Source organism: Haemaphysalis longicornis, unplaced genomic scaffold (assembly GCF_048455015.1).
Source record: "Haemaphysalis longicornis isolate Haplotype H1 unplaced genomic scaffold, Haemaphysalis longicornis Haplotype H1 scaffold_6, whole genome shotgun sequence".
Lineage (NCBI taxonomy): Eukaryota > Metazoa > Arthropoda > Arachnida > Ixodida > Ixodidae > Haemaphysalis > Haemaphysalis longicornis.
Genome location: NW_027526407.1, coordinates 105,012,615 through 105,030,038, shown reverse-complemented (window position 1 = coordinate 105,030,038; position 17,424 = coordinate 105,012,615). Strand labels below are relative to the sequence as shown.

The 17,424-nt window shown below is 47.9% G+C and overlaps 1 protein-coding gene across 1 annotated transcript; it reads right to left on the bottom strand.

Moving 5' to 3' along the window:
* Window positions 1–3,692: 3,692 nt before the first annotated feature.
* On the bottom strand, window positions 3,693–4,256 carry LOC144143182 (uncharacterized). Its single transcript, XM_077674981.1, has one exon. The coding sequence runs from the start codon at window positions 4,254–4,256 to the stop codon at window positions 3,693–3,695; it is 564 nt and encodes a 187-aa protein (XP_077531107.1).
* Between the last annotated feature and the right edge of the window lie 13,168 nt (window positions 4,257–17,424).

Below are 17,424 nucleotides of genomic sequence, written 5' to 3'. Positions count from 1 at the left end.
ATTATTCTCGTTAGGTGTCTGAGTGTACTGAAAAAAAATTAGGTGGAACTGGAGCCCATTCAGCATTAATTGTTATATATGCGAAATGTTAATTGCGGGCTAAAATACAGCACTCGGGACGTCCGCTCTCCAGATCCACGCAACGAGCTCAGTGCGTCAGTTGAGCGCCGCAAAGCCATGCCCATGTGTTGAAGTTTAAGAGCTGTACATTTTACAAGCATGCCGTGCCTTATCTTCGTTTAAATCTTCGCACGCAAATGGCAACCACAAGAGAGAGACAGAGATATATATATCACTTTATTAAGCCTTTACCAAGTTTACCGGAGCGGTGTGGCTGTCGCTTTGAGGGTGGCGGCGACATAGTCATCGCGGGTTACAAAAAATTATATATACCTCCGAGTCCGAGCTGCCCAGCGCTCCCTCCCACTGCTCGTCATTAACTATGTAGGGAAGGGAAGTTTGAAGGCAGGCCCACATAGAGTGGACCAGTGTGGCTAGGTCCCCACAGAGCGGACAGTTTGGCAAGGGATAACTGCTGGGGGTGAATTTGATGCAGTAGTGCTCGGCAGGCCAAAGAGTTTGTCTGCAGGAGTCGCCATGCGCTCCTGATGGTTGGTTAGCTCAGGGAGGCCAGGAGCGTATCGACGGCGAGAGGCGGTAATGCGTACTTATACTGTGCTGCGTGATTAATTGATCTTTTGCTGAACTGTGGCTGTAGTCGGGGAAGAGGCTGGCACCGTCACGATATGCAATCTTTGTGCTGCATTGTGCGCTGCCTCATCGCGCAAAAACCAGTGTGCGCCGGAGTCAACACGGTGTCTACCAGGGAGGACAAGGGATTTCGAAAGACTATTTTGGACGCCACGAGGAATATGTAGCTGCGGGCCGAGTTTTAGATGACCGTTTTTGAATCGGTGATAATAATTCTAGGTGAACGCCTGGTTGTTAGTGCCAGCGCTATTGCCCATCCTCTCCCGCTGCAGGGTGTTTGTGCGGATGGTTATAATGGCTATAATTATGGCAATGGCAATGGCATCTTGATGGCGCTATTCTACCGCACCAACGTACAGAATGTCAGGTTTGATAGGAAATGTTTTGGCAAGTTCCCGTGCATGTTGCTCCCTTCTCCCTGTGTGGAATCTGTGCTGCATGTTCCTCGTAAGAAGGCGGACACGGAGACAGTCGTGGATATGCCGGGGGATAGGAATAGCAGCCTTGGACCACACTGTGGTCCCGATACCAAGGCGGAGCTGTATATTCTCTCCAGTGGGAGTAGTTGAGAGGCGGCGGAGATGATTGATATGATGTGCTTCGACCAGTTCCTCAATAGAAAAAAGGCGTACAAAGTGCCGGATACGACCTAATCCTTTCTGCTCGTGCTGTAGATGAAGCGTGGAGTGCGTGTAACGTGTACAACTCCGAATTACGCCGAGACATGAACATTTCCTTACTGCGCGCAGCTGATGCCTGGATCCCGTCGCGCGCATCTAACAGCTGACGTTCTGAGCACTGTAGGTGTGCACCGAATTACAATTTTGTAAGCCTAAATATGTATATCGGATTGACTGATTATTATTACCGATAAGGTAAAGTTTACCCGCAAGCTTGAAAAAAGAGATGTCCTAGTGCTTGTTCTAATGGAGTCCCAACACTATCAGAGTTGCAAAGGGCGAGCAAAGGGATTTCCCCGCCTATGTCATTCTTTGTTTGAACGCTGCAGCAACATGGTCATTGCCGGCCCATTTACGAAGGTTCATAGAAGCTTTAAGGAAAATTTCAAATTTTTCTTATGCATCTAGAATGCGTTTTCAGTGGCATGGGCTACAATAAGGAGATCGTCTAATTCCATCGCGTGTTGCAGGAGTCGAGCTGTCACTGCGAACCGGCTCGCTACGGAGCGAATATGGTGCTTCCGTGTAGCTGCTGGTAGTTCTGGTAATTGTTGATCTGCTTTGGGTGATGTCTTAAATCCCGAGAAGCGAAGCGCATCTCGGTCTGATTCCCAGAGGCCAATCTGGAGGAACGCTTTTAAATGTCGGTAATGATCGCCACTTCGTACCATCGGGAATTAAACTCGGGGCGGCTTGTAGGTTTTGGTTCAACGACTTCGCACCAGATCCGTCAGACTATTCGAACATTTGTTGTTGCTCAATCCTCACGTATTACCACTCGATACGGCATGTAATAAAGTCTTTTTTTAAGAGTTCCCTTCTGTTGGTGGTACTCTTTCCGCAGATACCTCCGGGAGGTATTCTCAAATAGTCAAGTCCTATCTTTCTAGCAGCTCAGGGAATCTGTTCAGCTTCTTCATCAAACTGTGCAAACGCGTGTTTGCTGTAGTGTAATTATCAGACAGAACGACACTCTCCTTCCATGGTAACGCGACAAAATACCGTTTGCCTTTCTTACAGATGTCTCCGAACTTCGTCCCCAACTCATCCCTCCTTATCGCTCGTTCTTCTTTGGCATTGATTCCGATGCTTACAAGGACCCAGAAATGAGTCAAAAGTTTTGAGATCTCTATTTTCAACGGGTGTATTAAGGAAAAGAACCTTGGCACACAGAAGTTTGCCGGCTGCAGCAGGCAACAGATCTTGAACCGTCCATGCTAATTTGGTATCTACACTTGCAACTTTCTATTCGCAGGCTTCAGTGCACCGGTCACTATCTCCTAAAAACAATATCATCCAATGAGGACCGCAATCTGTTTATCTTCCACTCCTTGCACTGAAAGAGCCTTCGTATGGTTGTGCATATTATACATTCTCCTTACAACTTTCTTTGGTACAGAAATGCTTTCGCTGAAAATTGTGTCTACTTCTAGGGCTTCTATGCTCATCGGACCTTTGTTGTCACCAGCGAAAACAAGGATTCGCACCTTCCTCATCCTTTTCCGCGTGTGTTGACCTCCAAAGACACCAACGGTCAGCGTCTTTCTTCAAGGGGTTCGCAACTGACTCTCTGAGCAGCATACGCAGTAGTAAACCTTTGCTGACTTCCTCCATCGAACAGGACTCGGTAGCGCCCGGATGTTTTAGCACCTCCTACGCTCGCAGTGAGATTCTGAAGAAGCACTACTGAGGCCGCTTGTTGGGACGTCACGTTTGCAGTGGTGCGGGTAACGTTGCCCTCGTCGTTCTTAGCGCTGCCTGAGACGCACACAGATGTTTCTTGCCTCATCGAGCACTTGCCACATTTAGGCTGGCTTCTGCACTGTTTAGGCATGCGGCCCTCCAAGAGGCAACGAAGCAGCTCCAGGCTTTGCGAACATGCCCTTTTTGTGTGATAGTCTCAGTTTCTTTGAATCGCAGGCTTCGGCAGACGGCTTTTTAGAGTTGCAAGCAAGCACTGCTTGGGGCCGCTCGCTGAACCTTGCAGCGCAGATTTTGCAGGAACGTCACGCGGACGCTTGGCTTTCCGTGCATCTTCTGGGGTGCGAAGAATCTTCTGTGCGGCGATTTCACCTACGGCCTCTCGACACATAAGCTTATGTTGAAATAATGGCAAGAGAAGTTAAAGCTCCTGGTCAGGCGGGACCGTTTGACTGATCTAGTGGCCGAGTGCGTTTAGCGAACCTCCAGATGAGAAAAGCCACGTCTTTAGCCCCTCATAGAATCGCAGGACCAAGTCTGTTGGTACGACCCTTTGTAGGATTTCGCGCAGCCTGGTGCAGTGGGTCGTGGAATGCTCCCTCAAAGCGCATTTAGGCTTCGGATGTGGACCTCGTACCGACCATAAAGTTGCTTAAGTTCTCGCATAATGGATGACGATGTAACCGGCTTCAAGTCCAGGAAGCCTCGCCGATGATCTTTTACGCTGATGTGGTCATCTCCGCAGTGCTCTTTCAGTATCTCCATGGCGTCCTTGTAGGAGTGATCTGTAGCCTGAAGTCCGGATATTGCTGATGCAGCTGTTTCAGTAGGGGGGTTGCTGAAGTAGTTGAACTTGTCAGCCATGCTGAGCTTGTCGCTTTTGTGGACGGCTGCAGAAAAGTGCGTCCAGAATGGCTGCCATGATCTGCAGTTCCCGTCAAATTTGAGGAGCTCTAGTTGGGGAACGTTGCACTTGAAAGTTGGTGATCGGTTGACGGTGGTCAGGCGAGGCGCCGAAGTCCCGCATTCCTGCAGCTTACGAAGTAGATTCGCGGTCGTGCTGACAACCTTGTTTCGGTATAGTCCAGCGTCTAACGTCTCCCTGTCCGCTAGCTCATCTATCGTCTCCTCGAAGATCGCCTCGTCCAACTTCTCTCTGGCCATAAAATGCGGCGATTCGCTCTTTAGCACCTGTCGCTCTTAGCACCTGTCCTCGCCTCTCGACTTCCCTTGTATGGTCTTCTACTTCCGCAAGAAGGTCATCAATTTGCGCCAGTAGGCAGCGGCGCCGTCCATGCTCTGGTCGCACGCTGCTGGGAACTCTCGGCAATATCACAGGCCCCGCGTTTTTTTCTTTGCTTTCCGGGCTGCGTGCGCCGATATATTGGCGTCGTGTAAAACTGTCGGATTCTCGGCGCCATGGGCTGGACCTCTGGGTCCTCCAGCTGTGGCGTCATGTTCAGTAATTCAAAAACGGAGCGACAGGTCTTGATGTGATGAGGCGTTAATAAAATTTGGTTAAAAAAGTGGGCGGTAGACCGCGCCGGCCGCCATGAGAGCACGCGGAAGCTCCTCAGGTGCATAATGATAATGATGATGACCAACGCCTTCTGCTGTTGGTGAGGAAAAGGAAGTGAAAACAGTATCATTTATGATTGCGTTAAAAGCAATATTTTACTGTAAAGAAAGTCCCTAGCTTCTTTCTGCATAATCTAAACACAAAATGCAGGTCAGATGTATTTCAATTGCGTTTTCGAATAAAAGCAACACAACGTGCTCGGAAGGACGAGGAACGAGATTGTCAGGTTTGTGCTTTGCGCCCTGATATTTTATTTCTCCTGTTTTACACTCAGAGTGCTGAGGCTCGCATTACCATTTTGTGTTCATACTCCTAGTCTCATTTATTAACCACATACTTGCCTTATGAACCACTTGAGAATTGAAACTGGTGTTAACAAAAGAAATATTATTATTTTTTTAAATATCGCATACCGTCATGGAAAATGCCCTCGATGTATAACGAAAGTTTACTAAAGTGGTTAAAATATACTCTTTTTGTTTCAATATTACTGTTTCGATGAAACACTTTTTATCTCAATAGAAGCCCTGCTTGAAGTTAGCAGGCAATCCTTAACACAACATATTTTGAACCTGCAAATAAATGTCTATCTATTAACTGAAAACTCTGCTAGGCGCGTAATCAAACTTTATGGTCTTTTTAAATAGGGGGTACATTCGAGCTGTTAAGTTATAAGGTGTAACGCTTGAACCATGATTGTGTATTGTGAAATGTACGCCGCATATCTGTCACAGGCTCGTAAGTTGTGGTTTGTGTTCTTTTTCTGATTCCAGCAATTCGTGAAAAAGTATGTGATCTCAGAATAAAAGGATCCGCCATAGGATTAAAACAAGTGCCAAAAGATTGCATATCTTTGTTCCGAGCTACTTGGTTTACAACAACAATTGTCGGGTTAATGCGTAATCATCTAATTAGAATGCCCTCTATTTGAGAAGAGAAATTTCTGAATAAAATTTTCAAATGAAGACGTCTAGAATAAACAGATGTGTGGTCTTGGTTTTAAAGTAGTATTATGTGCTCAGAGAACACAGTCCCTCCCTTTACGAATCTCTCCATTGGTTACGAAAATGTATTCTCGTCTGGTCATAGTCGTAGATGGCACTAGCTTCTGAGTCATGTTTAACAAGTGCATGAGCATATTTACCTTCTAATACTAAGCGAAATCATTGAAACCTTTCGCCGGAAATTTTAAGTTTGCGGTTTCCAACGGCAACGTTTAAATAAAAACCTCGTGTTATTCTTATAAAATAGGTTGCAGACTCAACAACACCTTCGTCGAATAAACTTCGCCATAGCGGCAATTGAACTTGGACAAGTTTAAACTTCTTGAGAGGTGTTACTGACAGTGGCCTAACTGTTTCAGGGTCACAGACGTACGTATACGTCCTCTGAAAACACCTTGAGAATGGTTAATAACCTATATGTACTATTATGAGCAATATGAAAGGGAACACAGGAACGCGTGGCAAACAGCCTCGAAACAGACTCGGAGTGATACGCGGATGGCGCTGCGAAAAATAAAGGTGGAAAGGAGGGCGCTCTTCCACTAACTGTTGGCACTTCCACCACGCTGGCATTTTTTCAAAGCAGCAGATTACGTCATTTCGCCGATAATATGGTATCGTCCGACAGCCGATAAGACGCACGGCGGGATGGGGAACAGCTGTTAGAACAGCGCCCACCTTTCCACTTTGTTTCCGACGGCGGCCGCTGCGTATCACTGATAACTGGGTCTGAGGGTTTTTTTACGGGTTCCTGTGTTCCCTTTCATATTGCTCATAATAGTACGTCATCGCTTGTATGTTTAAACAGCACGTCTTTTTCGATAACCTCTTGCTTGCAATGTGCTTCCACACTGCGGAAACACGTCAAATTATTTTCTTGCGCCGATGGCTGTTATTTTTATTTTTTTATGATTTACTTCAGTGGCGCAGCGGCTATCGCTTGCGCATCCGGTAACGAGGGGGCGAGCTGGGTGGGCGCCCGGCCACCTCTCGCTTCTTGCGCCTGCCACAGACCAATGGCGATTGCGAAACTCATTGGGCTCTTTTTTTTGTATTTTATAGGAGCGGTGCGCCGTCTGTCGCTCGCACAACCGGCCGCGCGCCCACGCGCAGCGGCTGGTCTCGGTATCGTCCTACGGGCGCTTCCCGCTTTTTGCGTCCGCGAAAGTGACGTTTGTCTGATTTTGATTCACTCAAAAGAGGATGACTTGTTGGTCTCTCGTTTTCATTTATAATTTTTCTTGTGTTACTCATGAATAAACCACACGTATGTACTAACACAAACAACTTTTTTGTCACTTTATGGTCACTCACAAAAATTGCTCTAATTTTTTCTCCACATAGATTCAACTGAAGAATTTAAATCCGCGATAACAAAAATATACCCTGGGGGGTCGCATTTGGGGACACCATTCGACCCCGAAAGGGCTAAGCAAAAACTCGCGCTTATTACGCCCTTAGCTTCTCGTGGTGAATCGGGACTAGGGATAAAATATGCTTTTATTGTAGCCTGGTGGCGCCCGAGTATTAAAGTCACTATTATAGGACACGGTGCATCTTGTTGCCATCATCGCGCGATTTACCAGTTTTATCTCGACTTCAATTGGAGGTTAGACGTAAACATGTCTATCCCACACTATTCCGGTGATGTCCCACTTTTTTGGCGATGGTAACGTTTCCAGTGTTCGGCACGCATGCCTACATCATACGACTAAGTGTGGTACACTCTATACATGGTGAAAATGCGAAGGCGTAAATAGGGGAACCACTCGCGTCTAAGCTGTTCAAATGTGTAGAGACAATGATCTGAATTTGCCTGAGCAGCCTCTGTCCGAACAAAGGCAACCGAACGGGTATGACGTGCACGAGATTATGGTATATAGTGGAAGTGGATATGCATGTTGTGGTGTTTGCGCAACCTCTTAGTTCTTGTGTGTGCTCAGCTTCTTAGTGTGCCCGGCTCCTTATATAGTAAGTCTTTTATAGGTGTCAAAGAAATTAAGACATACTATGTAAGAACACTTAGTTTAAGAATTTTGGAATATATAGGCAGAACCACAAAATGGACGCGGCTACTTATCCCAAGAATATTTTCGAACAATAAATTATCAAGTGGCTATATCACTATATTCTGGCACTTTCCGTAAAACACGTCAAAAAATCTGCGGTATTTCAATGCTTAAATAGTTGCAGCCACGCTGTATTAGAACGGCATATGCAAAAAAACACATTAGACATTTAGCAGAAGAGTGTCTCGGTTGCAAAGCGAATTTTTATGCAGGGCTGATTGAAGGTTAATTGGTTTATTGAAGTTTATTGCCGTATTCTTGGGAGGTTGTGGTCATTACTACACCAGGGTGGCCAATCTTGCTCTGGTGAGGGAGTGCGTTATCGGCAATGGTCACCGGGGTCTTGACGCACCCCGAGCCTGATTTTGCAACTGGTCTGCGTCGTCATAGTATGTGTGTGGGGGGCGTTCGTGTGTGTGTGTGCTCGTGTGTGTGTGTGTGCGTCTGTGAGTGCGTGTGCGTGTGCGTGTGGGTGAGTGTGAGTGTGAGTGTATGCGTGTGTGCGTGTGTGTGGGTGTGGGTGTGTCTCTGTGTTTGGGCGAGTGTGTGTGTGTGCCTGTAGGTGTAGATGTTTGAGCGAGTCTGTGTGTGTTTGGTATGTGTCTGTGTGTGTGATGTGTGTGTGTGTGTGTGTGTGTGTGTGTGTGCCGTCAAGACATTGCGTGTGTGTGCGTTCAAGCGGGAACTTTTCCGCGGCCTTCTTAGACTGGGGACTTGTTATAGCCGTGTGGGGTGTGCGCTTTATTTGACCTTTTTGCCGTTTCACGAAGACGAGCGACGTCTTGAGGAGGGATCGATTAGGGGCCCATGCGGGCCTCCATGCCTGCCGCACACTGTACTTAGGGCTAATTGTTTGGCGCCGCCGACACGGTGAAGCCGCCTCGGCGACAAATCCGTGGGCGAGTGCGCGCCCTCATGCAAGGCCTTCTTCCCCATCCGCGATCACAGCACACCGGGCGCCGGCCCTCTAGCGTCCAGCCTCCACGCCTGTACCCTCTTTCCCCTCTGGAGACCTTTCCCTACAACCGAGGTCACGTCGGAAGCAGTATTGCTCGGCTTAGGGCTTTTCTGCCGAGGCCTCAAACCTGAGTGGGTCGGACAAAGTGGCTGGCGTTCCTCGACCCCGAGAGAAAGCGAGTCTCCGCTCAGGCGACGAGACGAGGCAGCGGCCATGGACGGCTTATCTAACTCGTGGGGACATTGTACAAGCCCAAGCCCAAGACAGCCTGTCCAGTTGGTGTTTCATTGTTTACGACTCAGCAATAAAGCGCGGTTTGTCGACATAGCCTAGGGTGCCTCGATGCGGGCCCGCTCCGTTGAGGGTGGCGCCACTGTTTGAAGGGGTCGCCGCCGCCAAGACCGGTTCTCGGGAGGCGCCGCCGCCATTTTTTGCATCCCGCCCCCGCCGACTCCCACGCTAGGCGCGCGAAAAGCGGCGCTCTTCACAAAGTCTCTTTGCGGAATGCCTGGGTGCTGCGTTCCCCAGTGTTTTAACAGCGCTAGGAATGTATGAAGGATGTTTTAGTTTCCTAGAGACCCAAAAAGGTGGCTTCTGTGGACGGGAAAGATCAAGCCGGACAAATGGCAGCCGACGAACGACTCCTGCATATGCGGTGTAAGTACCCGGCTTGCCAAATCCATTTGGTGCTATTGTCAGCTTGTCCGTGTAGTGGTTTCTAGATACCAGACGTACGGTATTATGTGTTTAAGTTGGAGGTTTCATCTTGCTTTTACGGCCTTTTTATATTTGATTGATGCAAACGGACGTGGCCTCTTAAAGCGGGAGGCCGATATGAAACGTATGGCGCTTTGATTCTTCAGTCATTTCATTTTGTATCACGAAATAAGGCGCTCGTTGTAAGGTGTGCGACCTTTCTTAGTCCCGAAGCGTCATCCCGGCGCATCACGCTTACTTCAGCAAAAGCCAATTTTTGGCAGCGTGAATAATATATCCCGAAGCATAAAACTGCATGCGATGCGGTATGCTCGTGTTTCTCCTCGTTGTCTCAACTTAAGGTCTGTTTTACATCTTGTTCTGCGGAAAAATTACGATATTTAGGGCATTTATTCGCGCTTATCATGTCATAAAAGTAGCGTATGGAGGTGAAAAGTAATATGAATTACACCTCTATTTTGTGAATCATGTGCGGATGTGACCCGATACGCGTGGATGCCAGTTAGTTTGATTTGCTTGATTTCGCATCATTTATCCTTATTTCTCGTGAGAAAAAGGCACCTATATTGACAATTTATTGTGCAGGCTCACTTTGAAGTATACTGTTCTGAACAAAACCGGGCAGATGTATAGAGGAAGCTGAAAGCAAATGCTGTGCCAACGCCTTTCCCAATCGGAGGTAGGCATTTACCATTTGATTAACTGCGTGTTTTCGTATAAGTGCGTACATTACTTAACAAATCAGGGGTGACCGCTGGGACACGTTCCAGCGACTTTGAGCCGTTGGTCTAGCATGCTTTACTTCTTTTGACTTTAACACGTTATTCATGCATGCATGTATGTATATGTATCAATGCTGCTTCTTTTGCTCTTATCTGGAGTCCCTTCCACCTATTCAATTGTAATACCGACCAGCCCACGCAACAACCTTAACCTCACGCATTCACTTAATCCATTTCCATTGGAAAAAGCACGATCGCTGGACCTGGTTAATTATTACAAATGTAAATGCTGAGACGCTTTCATGCAGTGTTTCCGCTTTGTTCTTTGTCTTGCTATCCCGTTCCCTTGATTACTGCGATTTCCGTGAACCTACTGCTTAATTTTATCATTGCATTGCATATCTCTCTGCTTCCAGTTGCTTCAAAGCAGCGAAAGCCACCCAGAGACAGGACGCAGCCTGAGCCCACATCCAACGATGAAGAGGTGGGCAACCCCGCTGAAGAAACTCACGCATCATCAGAGACAGCGGAAATGCTTCCCGAGTCAACTCACACGGTGTCACAGAAGACGTCATCGGAAAATCTCCAACTCCACAGCACAGGTGTCGAAGCTTTGAATGCCGGAATTTCTAATTCGGCAAATGAAACTCTCACAAAAAATATAGTGAGACACAAAGGGATTGCGCTGAGTTGAAAAAGGAGTTGGCAGACCTAGAAAGAACATAAACCCTGCTTCAAGAACATCACACATGCTGGCAACGCAATTCAAAACCTCAAAAAGCAAGTTCGAAAACATTCGAGCGTAACCATCATTACCTGTTTTATAAGTGCAGTTAAGTGTGTTTGTATCATTTTGTAGATAATGTATTATGTAACAGAAGTGGGGTATGTTCGTCATCATTTTTGTACATAGTGTATTTGTGCTTCAAGGTATTAAATTATTATTCCTACTTCCGTGTAAGCCTTTATGTTTAGATTGCAGCCCAAGGACGCTGGTTCGATTCTCGGCGTGGCGGCCGCTTTACTGGTGCAGACGAAAATACAAAACACCCGTGTGTTCGAGATTTCGGCGCTTGTTAAAGATTTCTAGGTCAAAATTAATCCGGAGCCCTTCACTACGGCGTGCCTCATCGCCTATGTAGCGTAGGTACGTTAAACCTTATCAATCAATCAATCATGTTTAGATCGCACAGTGCATGCATGGCACAGTTTGCCGCCAGGCAGTCCTATCTAAGTACCGCAAGTTTCAGTGGCCGTAAGCGTGCTGGACATTCGTTCTTGAATATGTAGCAGTTCCCTTCCTTAGTGTACTTCGCCTACTTTCTGCTATGTTTACATGTAAACGCAACGACAGCAAGTTCACGGTGCCGGTTTGACAACGATGGCGAGAAGTTGCCCGCCGTGTCACCTATCGTAAAAAAAGAAAGCAATTTACCATACCTTCGCTAATCATCTCAAAATAAATAATCCTTCACCAAAAGCCTACTCATCTGTTCATCTACCCTAGAAATGGAATAAATACCAAACGTAAAGCCAAATCAAGCCCACACTGTTAGCGAGACCAGCACTATCAAGGCGCGTCACGCAGCAAACGCGCGTCCCGCGTCAAGCGGATGCAAGAAAATGGCGGTCGCGCTAGCAGACGACGCGGTTGTCCTCACCCTCAGCGGAGCGGGCGCGCATCGAGGCACCCTAACATAGCCTCGCTCCGAGCGTATTCTTGCACCTCCCGGTGAGTCGAACAAACCGTCCGCGGCGTCCCCGCGACGCCGCGTAGGAGATGGTGGGTTTGTTTCTCGTGTTCTTGCCTGCTAGCCGGGTAATGCGGTCCATTTTTATTTCCCGATGTATTTCCCGCCAAAGCACTTCGCATCACCGCTTGCTGGTTTTGCATGCCGGGTTAGAGGTGGAGGGAGGGGGGAGTGCATGCACGACTGGTCTTCATGCGGTGCTACCGACGATATACTTATTCAGCTGTTGGGATATTTCAACGTGTTATACCACTGGCACGCTGGAAATTTAATGTAATTCCCATCGATGACATTTGTTTGACGCCCCTATAAAACGGGGTGGCTGTAAAAACGCAAGAACTTTCATAACCTCCGCGATGGCTCAGAGTTACAGCACTCGCCTTGTACGTGGGAGGCACCGGGTTCGAATCCTGGTACTGCTGGGCACCCACCGTTCGAGTGCGCACCTTTGAAAGGGGATTTTATTCTGGAAAGCTGCCGTTACTCTTGCGATGGGCCTATGGCCGTTGTGCATCTGGCGGGGCCCCCGGCCACCATGCCGCGTTGTGCCATTGCCGAGGGTGAAAGAATCTGGCGGCATGCCCTGCCACAGGCGGTGGCGAGTTGAGCGTCCACCGTGGCTGGGGAAGGCACCATGGGCATTCGCTTGCCTTGATGGCGCTGGGCACCTGCTGGTAAAATAGGTACAAGCGACTCCCTGGCCTGGCGCTCGGCCCTTGTGTGGGACTACAATGCTTCAGAAGTTCACCCGGCTTGCACGGGAAATCGCCCCTATGAGAAGGGTTGGCTGGAAAAACGCTGGATAATGTAATGACATACGATGTTGTGACGTTCCGACGTTGCCACCCATGCCACCGTTCGTGCCATTTCACGTGCTTTCAATGCCGTCAATCGAGGGGCCCGGCTCAAGCCGACCTTCAAGCGCCGGCAACACTGGTAGAGGCGTGACGTACGCGCTGGAAGCGAACAATAGCCGGAAGGACCTCCTTTCTTCCCCAACGCACCATTCCTTCTCTCGGTTTAACTGGTGGAAGGGTTAAGAACGCGTGGAAAGAAGCCCCCTGGGTCGCCTTTTCCAACCGACTCCAAGGAAGCCGCCGTAATAGTTATTTATTAGCGCTTCTGCATTCCACCCTGAGAACAAGACGAGAAGGAACGCCATTCCCTGCATCTTCCATCACCACGGACCAGAGCACCCGCAGCTGCCCTCCGATACCACATCTACAGCCCAGCGGAGAATGCGTCCCCCGCCTCGAGAGCTCCAGGACCCTGCCTAATGGTGTGCGTGCGTCTCCCGTGCACCTCGGTGCGAGAGCTTAGCATTTCGCATCCACCGCCTGGAACCAGCCACCCACCTGAAACCTGACAAGGAGCAGGAGGTGTACCTACGCTACCCCGTCTTTGAGACCGGTGCTGGAGCCGCAGGCACTTAAAACATTACTGATTACGCTAATTGTTATCTGTCTGCGTCTGTTTTCCTATCCGCTCACCATGCTCCCACCAAAACGGGAAACAGTGACCCAGCACCTTAAGGGCCCGTCACAATACGAATGGCACTGGTGACCTAAGGTGTTTCCGGAACCCATTCGACTGCATTCGGCCAGCAAGTGCATCATCTCGACACCAGAGACCCGGCGAGAATGCTGACCGAAAACAGATTGCTAAAGCATCTGTAGCATTACCATTTGTTGAAATGCGTTAATTTTTAGCCACATAAATATTTCTATGAAAAACCCCAATACACTATAAAAAAATAAAACTGCTAGTCACGCTTTTAGACCAGCCTTAGCCCGAGCGGTGGGCGCAAGCGGCCGTGTTTGTTTATATCCTCCATGCTGGTGTGACGCCAGTGTTTAATCGTGTTCAATAGGTTGCTGCAACCATTCCGAAAGTCCATTTTAACGTGCAGTAACTATGTTCAAGATGTTTTCGCTCAGTTTTGCAACGTTGAGGCGCTTACTAAAATATTTTCTGAGCGCACGGCTTTACCAACGCAACTGCATCATTTGCACATGAATAATTCTGGCCGTGTAGTAATGCTTCCAGAAAATGACATTAGGTCAAACAAATGACATTCAATGGCATAACCAGAGACAAATTACAAATAACATAACCGGAGCCAGAGCTGCACTCTGGTTACTTTTAAGATGAACTCGCTAGAGAAGGCGTTGCCGCCAACCGTTTGCTGTTGTTTATATGTAGATGACGTTCAAATATCGTTCAAGTCCCGTAACATGACACTTTGTGAACTCCATGTCCATCTTGGGGTGAACAAAATTGCTTGCTCTCCGACAGCAACGGTTTTAAAGTGAAACCCGAAAAATTAATTATTGTGTTCTCTCGGAAGCGCGGGGTTAACGCGGACCCTGATATCTGTTATAATGATGTAGCAATTCCTGAAAAAGGAGAACAGAATATTTAGGCTTAACCCTTGATAGCAACCACATTTATCCCTCACTTCAAAGGGCTCAAAGTGAAATGGCTAAAAACAATAAGCATCTGTCATGGAGTATTCTCACACTAATCCTACGGTGAAGATAAAAAACTCCTTCAACGTCTTTATATTGATTTTACAGGACCCGGCCGGACTTTGGCGGTGTTGTCTATGGGTCAGCGACTAAAACAGCCCTGAAAACGCTGGTCTCAGTGCTGCACCTCGGGCTTGACTGTGCTTGGGAGGCCTTCTTTCCTAGCCCAGTTCAAAGCCTTTATGTAGAATGTAACACGGGGAGCCTAGAACGTCAGCGAATTTACATTGTACATTCTTTATGGTTTTGAAATCTCATAAATAACTGACCATTTTTAAGTCAGTCTTTTATGATGCATGCATTTCCAAGCTTGTTTTAAATTGCTCGTCTCTTTCTTCTCCGTTCTCATACAGAGTTAAAGGGGAAGCGTCAAAACACTCAGTCTCCTTTTTAGATGAGAGATTGGGATCGCCACGAAGCCATCACCCGAGATTGCATGCGGGCTGTTACTGGTCTGCCCCGAATGATCCTGGCACCAACTCTGCAGGCCGAGGCCCAGCTCAACACTATCGATGAGCTGGTACATCGACGCCGTTCTGCCCGCACCTGTAAGCTCTCTAACATCGGTGCAGCTGCTTTCTAGCCTGTTACATGGGCGTTTGTAGAAGATACAACCTTGAAAGAGTCGGACCTCCCTTCATGGCAGCGAGTACACCTGACAGAAAATAAACCCATCGGTCATCTCCGTCGTCCAGTCCCTCGCAAGGTCACGGCACAGGTCTCTGGTCTTCATTGTACAGACACCAACGCAATCATTGCGTATGTAGATGCCAGCGCTAAAAATGGCGTGGTACACACCGCACTGGTGTGTCCCCAGCTACCGGAGGTTGACCAAACCTGTTCATATGCCGCCAATCCACTGCCACCCGTGTATCTTACTGAATTCGGCCCACTTAAAGACCTTCGTGCTTCGGGCTTATTGGCTCAGGGAAGAAGTCTTCCGTGCGGAAGCCGAAATGTCTCTTTTTTAGGCTTTTTAATAAGCCTTTGGTAGGTGACCGCAAGTTTTTAACTATAAATCTTACTGAATTAGCTGCAATACATGATGGACTGGTCTCATTACTACCTTTTGTCAGGGCGGGGCCGTACTCCTGACTAATCATCCGGACTGACTCAACGCAAGCCATACATGGTATTCGTCACGTGGCCCAATCAACCTCCTACTCCGATGCCATTCATCGCTTGGCAAGAAGCAGTGTGCTGCGGATACGCATCGACTGGGTGCCCCGTTCATCTGTGCCTTGCAATACGGAGGCAGACTCAGCTAGCCGCCCGAGTACCGTCATGGGACCACTACTACCTTTCACCGAAGGCGCTCGTGGGCACGTGGAACGACAAAAGGAAAATCTACGGCGCACCACACGAGCAGTCATTGAATCACACGAGCGCTGACCGTGTGGTTCAAACCTCCCTGGAGACTTAACTCGCCGAGAGAAGGTTGCACTGCTGAGACCACGTGTTGGGGTGGCCCTTACGCCGTCTGTGACTGCCTCCTGGCCATCGCAATACCGCGGCCCATACGGATCCACCTGTCCATTCTGCGCTACTGCCACTGGGGATGTATATGTGCAGCACCTACTCTGCGCTTGCCCGGGATTGCATCAAGTTCGCCTTCGGCACCTTCGTGCAACCGGTATCCACCCTGGCTGCCCTCCTGACCTGCAACGCTGGGTGTATGGACCGCGTCTCCGTGAAGGCCTGAACTTTATACATGAAACTAACTTGTTCGTGTTTCTGTAAGCACCTACAGTTATTACCCCGCAGGGCAAACTTGTGAAAAAAAATATACCATAAAAACGTCTGCTACTAATTCTATTGCCCTATAGAATCTCTATACTATATCATGTGACCTACCTTTTACACATATCAACAAAAACCGAGTGCCCCGAAGTGCAATCCTGCACCACTTCCTAACTCTGTAGCAACAATACCAGCATGCATTATTTTATGCAGATGCCCGACAGAATGCAACCACTGGGTCCTGCGCTGCCCCCAGACATAGCTTATATGCTTGTAAAACTATGAATGTATATACCAGTATCTTCACGACAGGGGCTTACGGCATACTTCTTGTCGTGAACCATAAGCTCAAACTAAAATACCACACTCCATAATTCATCCTGATTCTTTAAGTGTTGCAAGGACATTATTATCTAAAGCATATTCTAAAAACTATCTGGTAAACCTTCTCATTATTACCCTTACGTCTTTATATGCATTCAACTTCCAGGTGACCTTTCGCTGGGCGCCAGGTAACTCTCTGATTCTAGGAAACGAGACCGCAGATCAAATGGCCGATTCTGCTGCAATTATTACAACTACAGTCGAGATAACAACAGTACACTACACCAACATGAAGACACACTTCAGAAAACAACCTCTTAAAACCTGGCAAACCTGTTATAGTGATCAGACAGACAACAAATTACACGTAATAAAACTGCACTTAAGACAATGCACCACTGACACATACAACCGATACACAGAACTTTTCTTCGCTGAGCTACGGATAGTGCACACAGATGCAACACTATCGTACCTACTCGCGGAGTGTCCAATGCCTCTGCATGGCAGCTGCGGAGAGATCCTATACGCAGTGCGCTTACTTATAAGGAATGCAAGGCGTTTCAGGCAACCCGGCAGCACACTTGCAACAACTATTAAGAGTGCACCTCCTGCTACACCCAGCGTTTTTTTCTGTCCGGCGACCCGGTGTCCTCTGTCAAGCGTATTTTTAATACAGAAGAAAAGTAAAATTTTTCTACCTAATTTCACACCACGCATAATCACAGCCTGGCCTTGCACACCAGTCATCCTCATTACCTTTTACTGATTTTACCTAAGTCCTTGTTGAGCGATTTTAGAGTTTTTAGCTTCATCCCTCATACATAACCACTGTTTTGGCGCTCTCCGCCCCAGTTGGCCTTGCGCCATTAACATTCGAGGATCGTCACTATCAGCTGCAAGCCTGCGGTTGCTTTGAAATTTTTATGCCGCAAAGAAA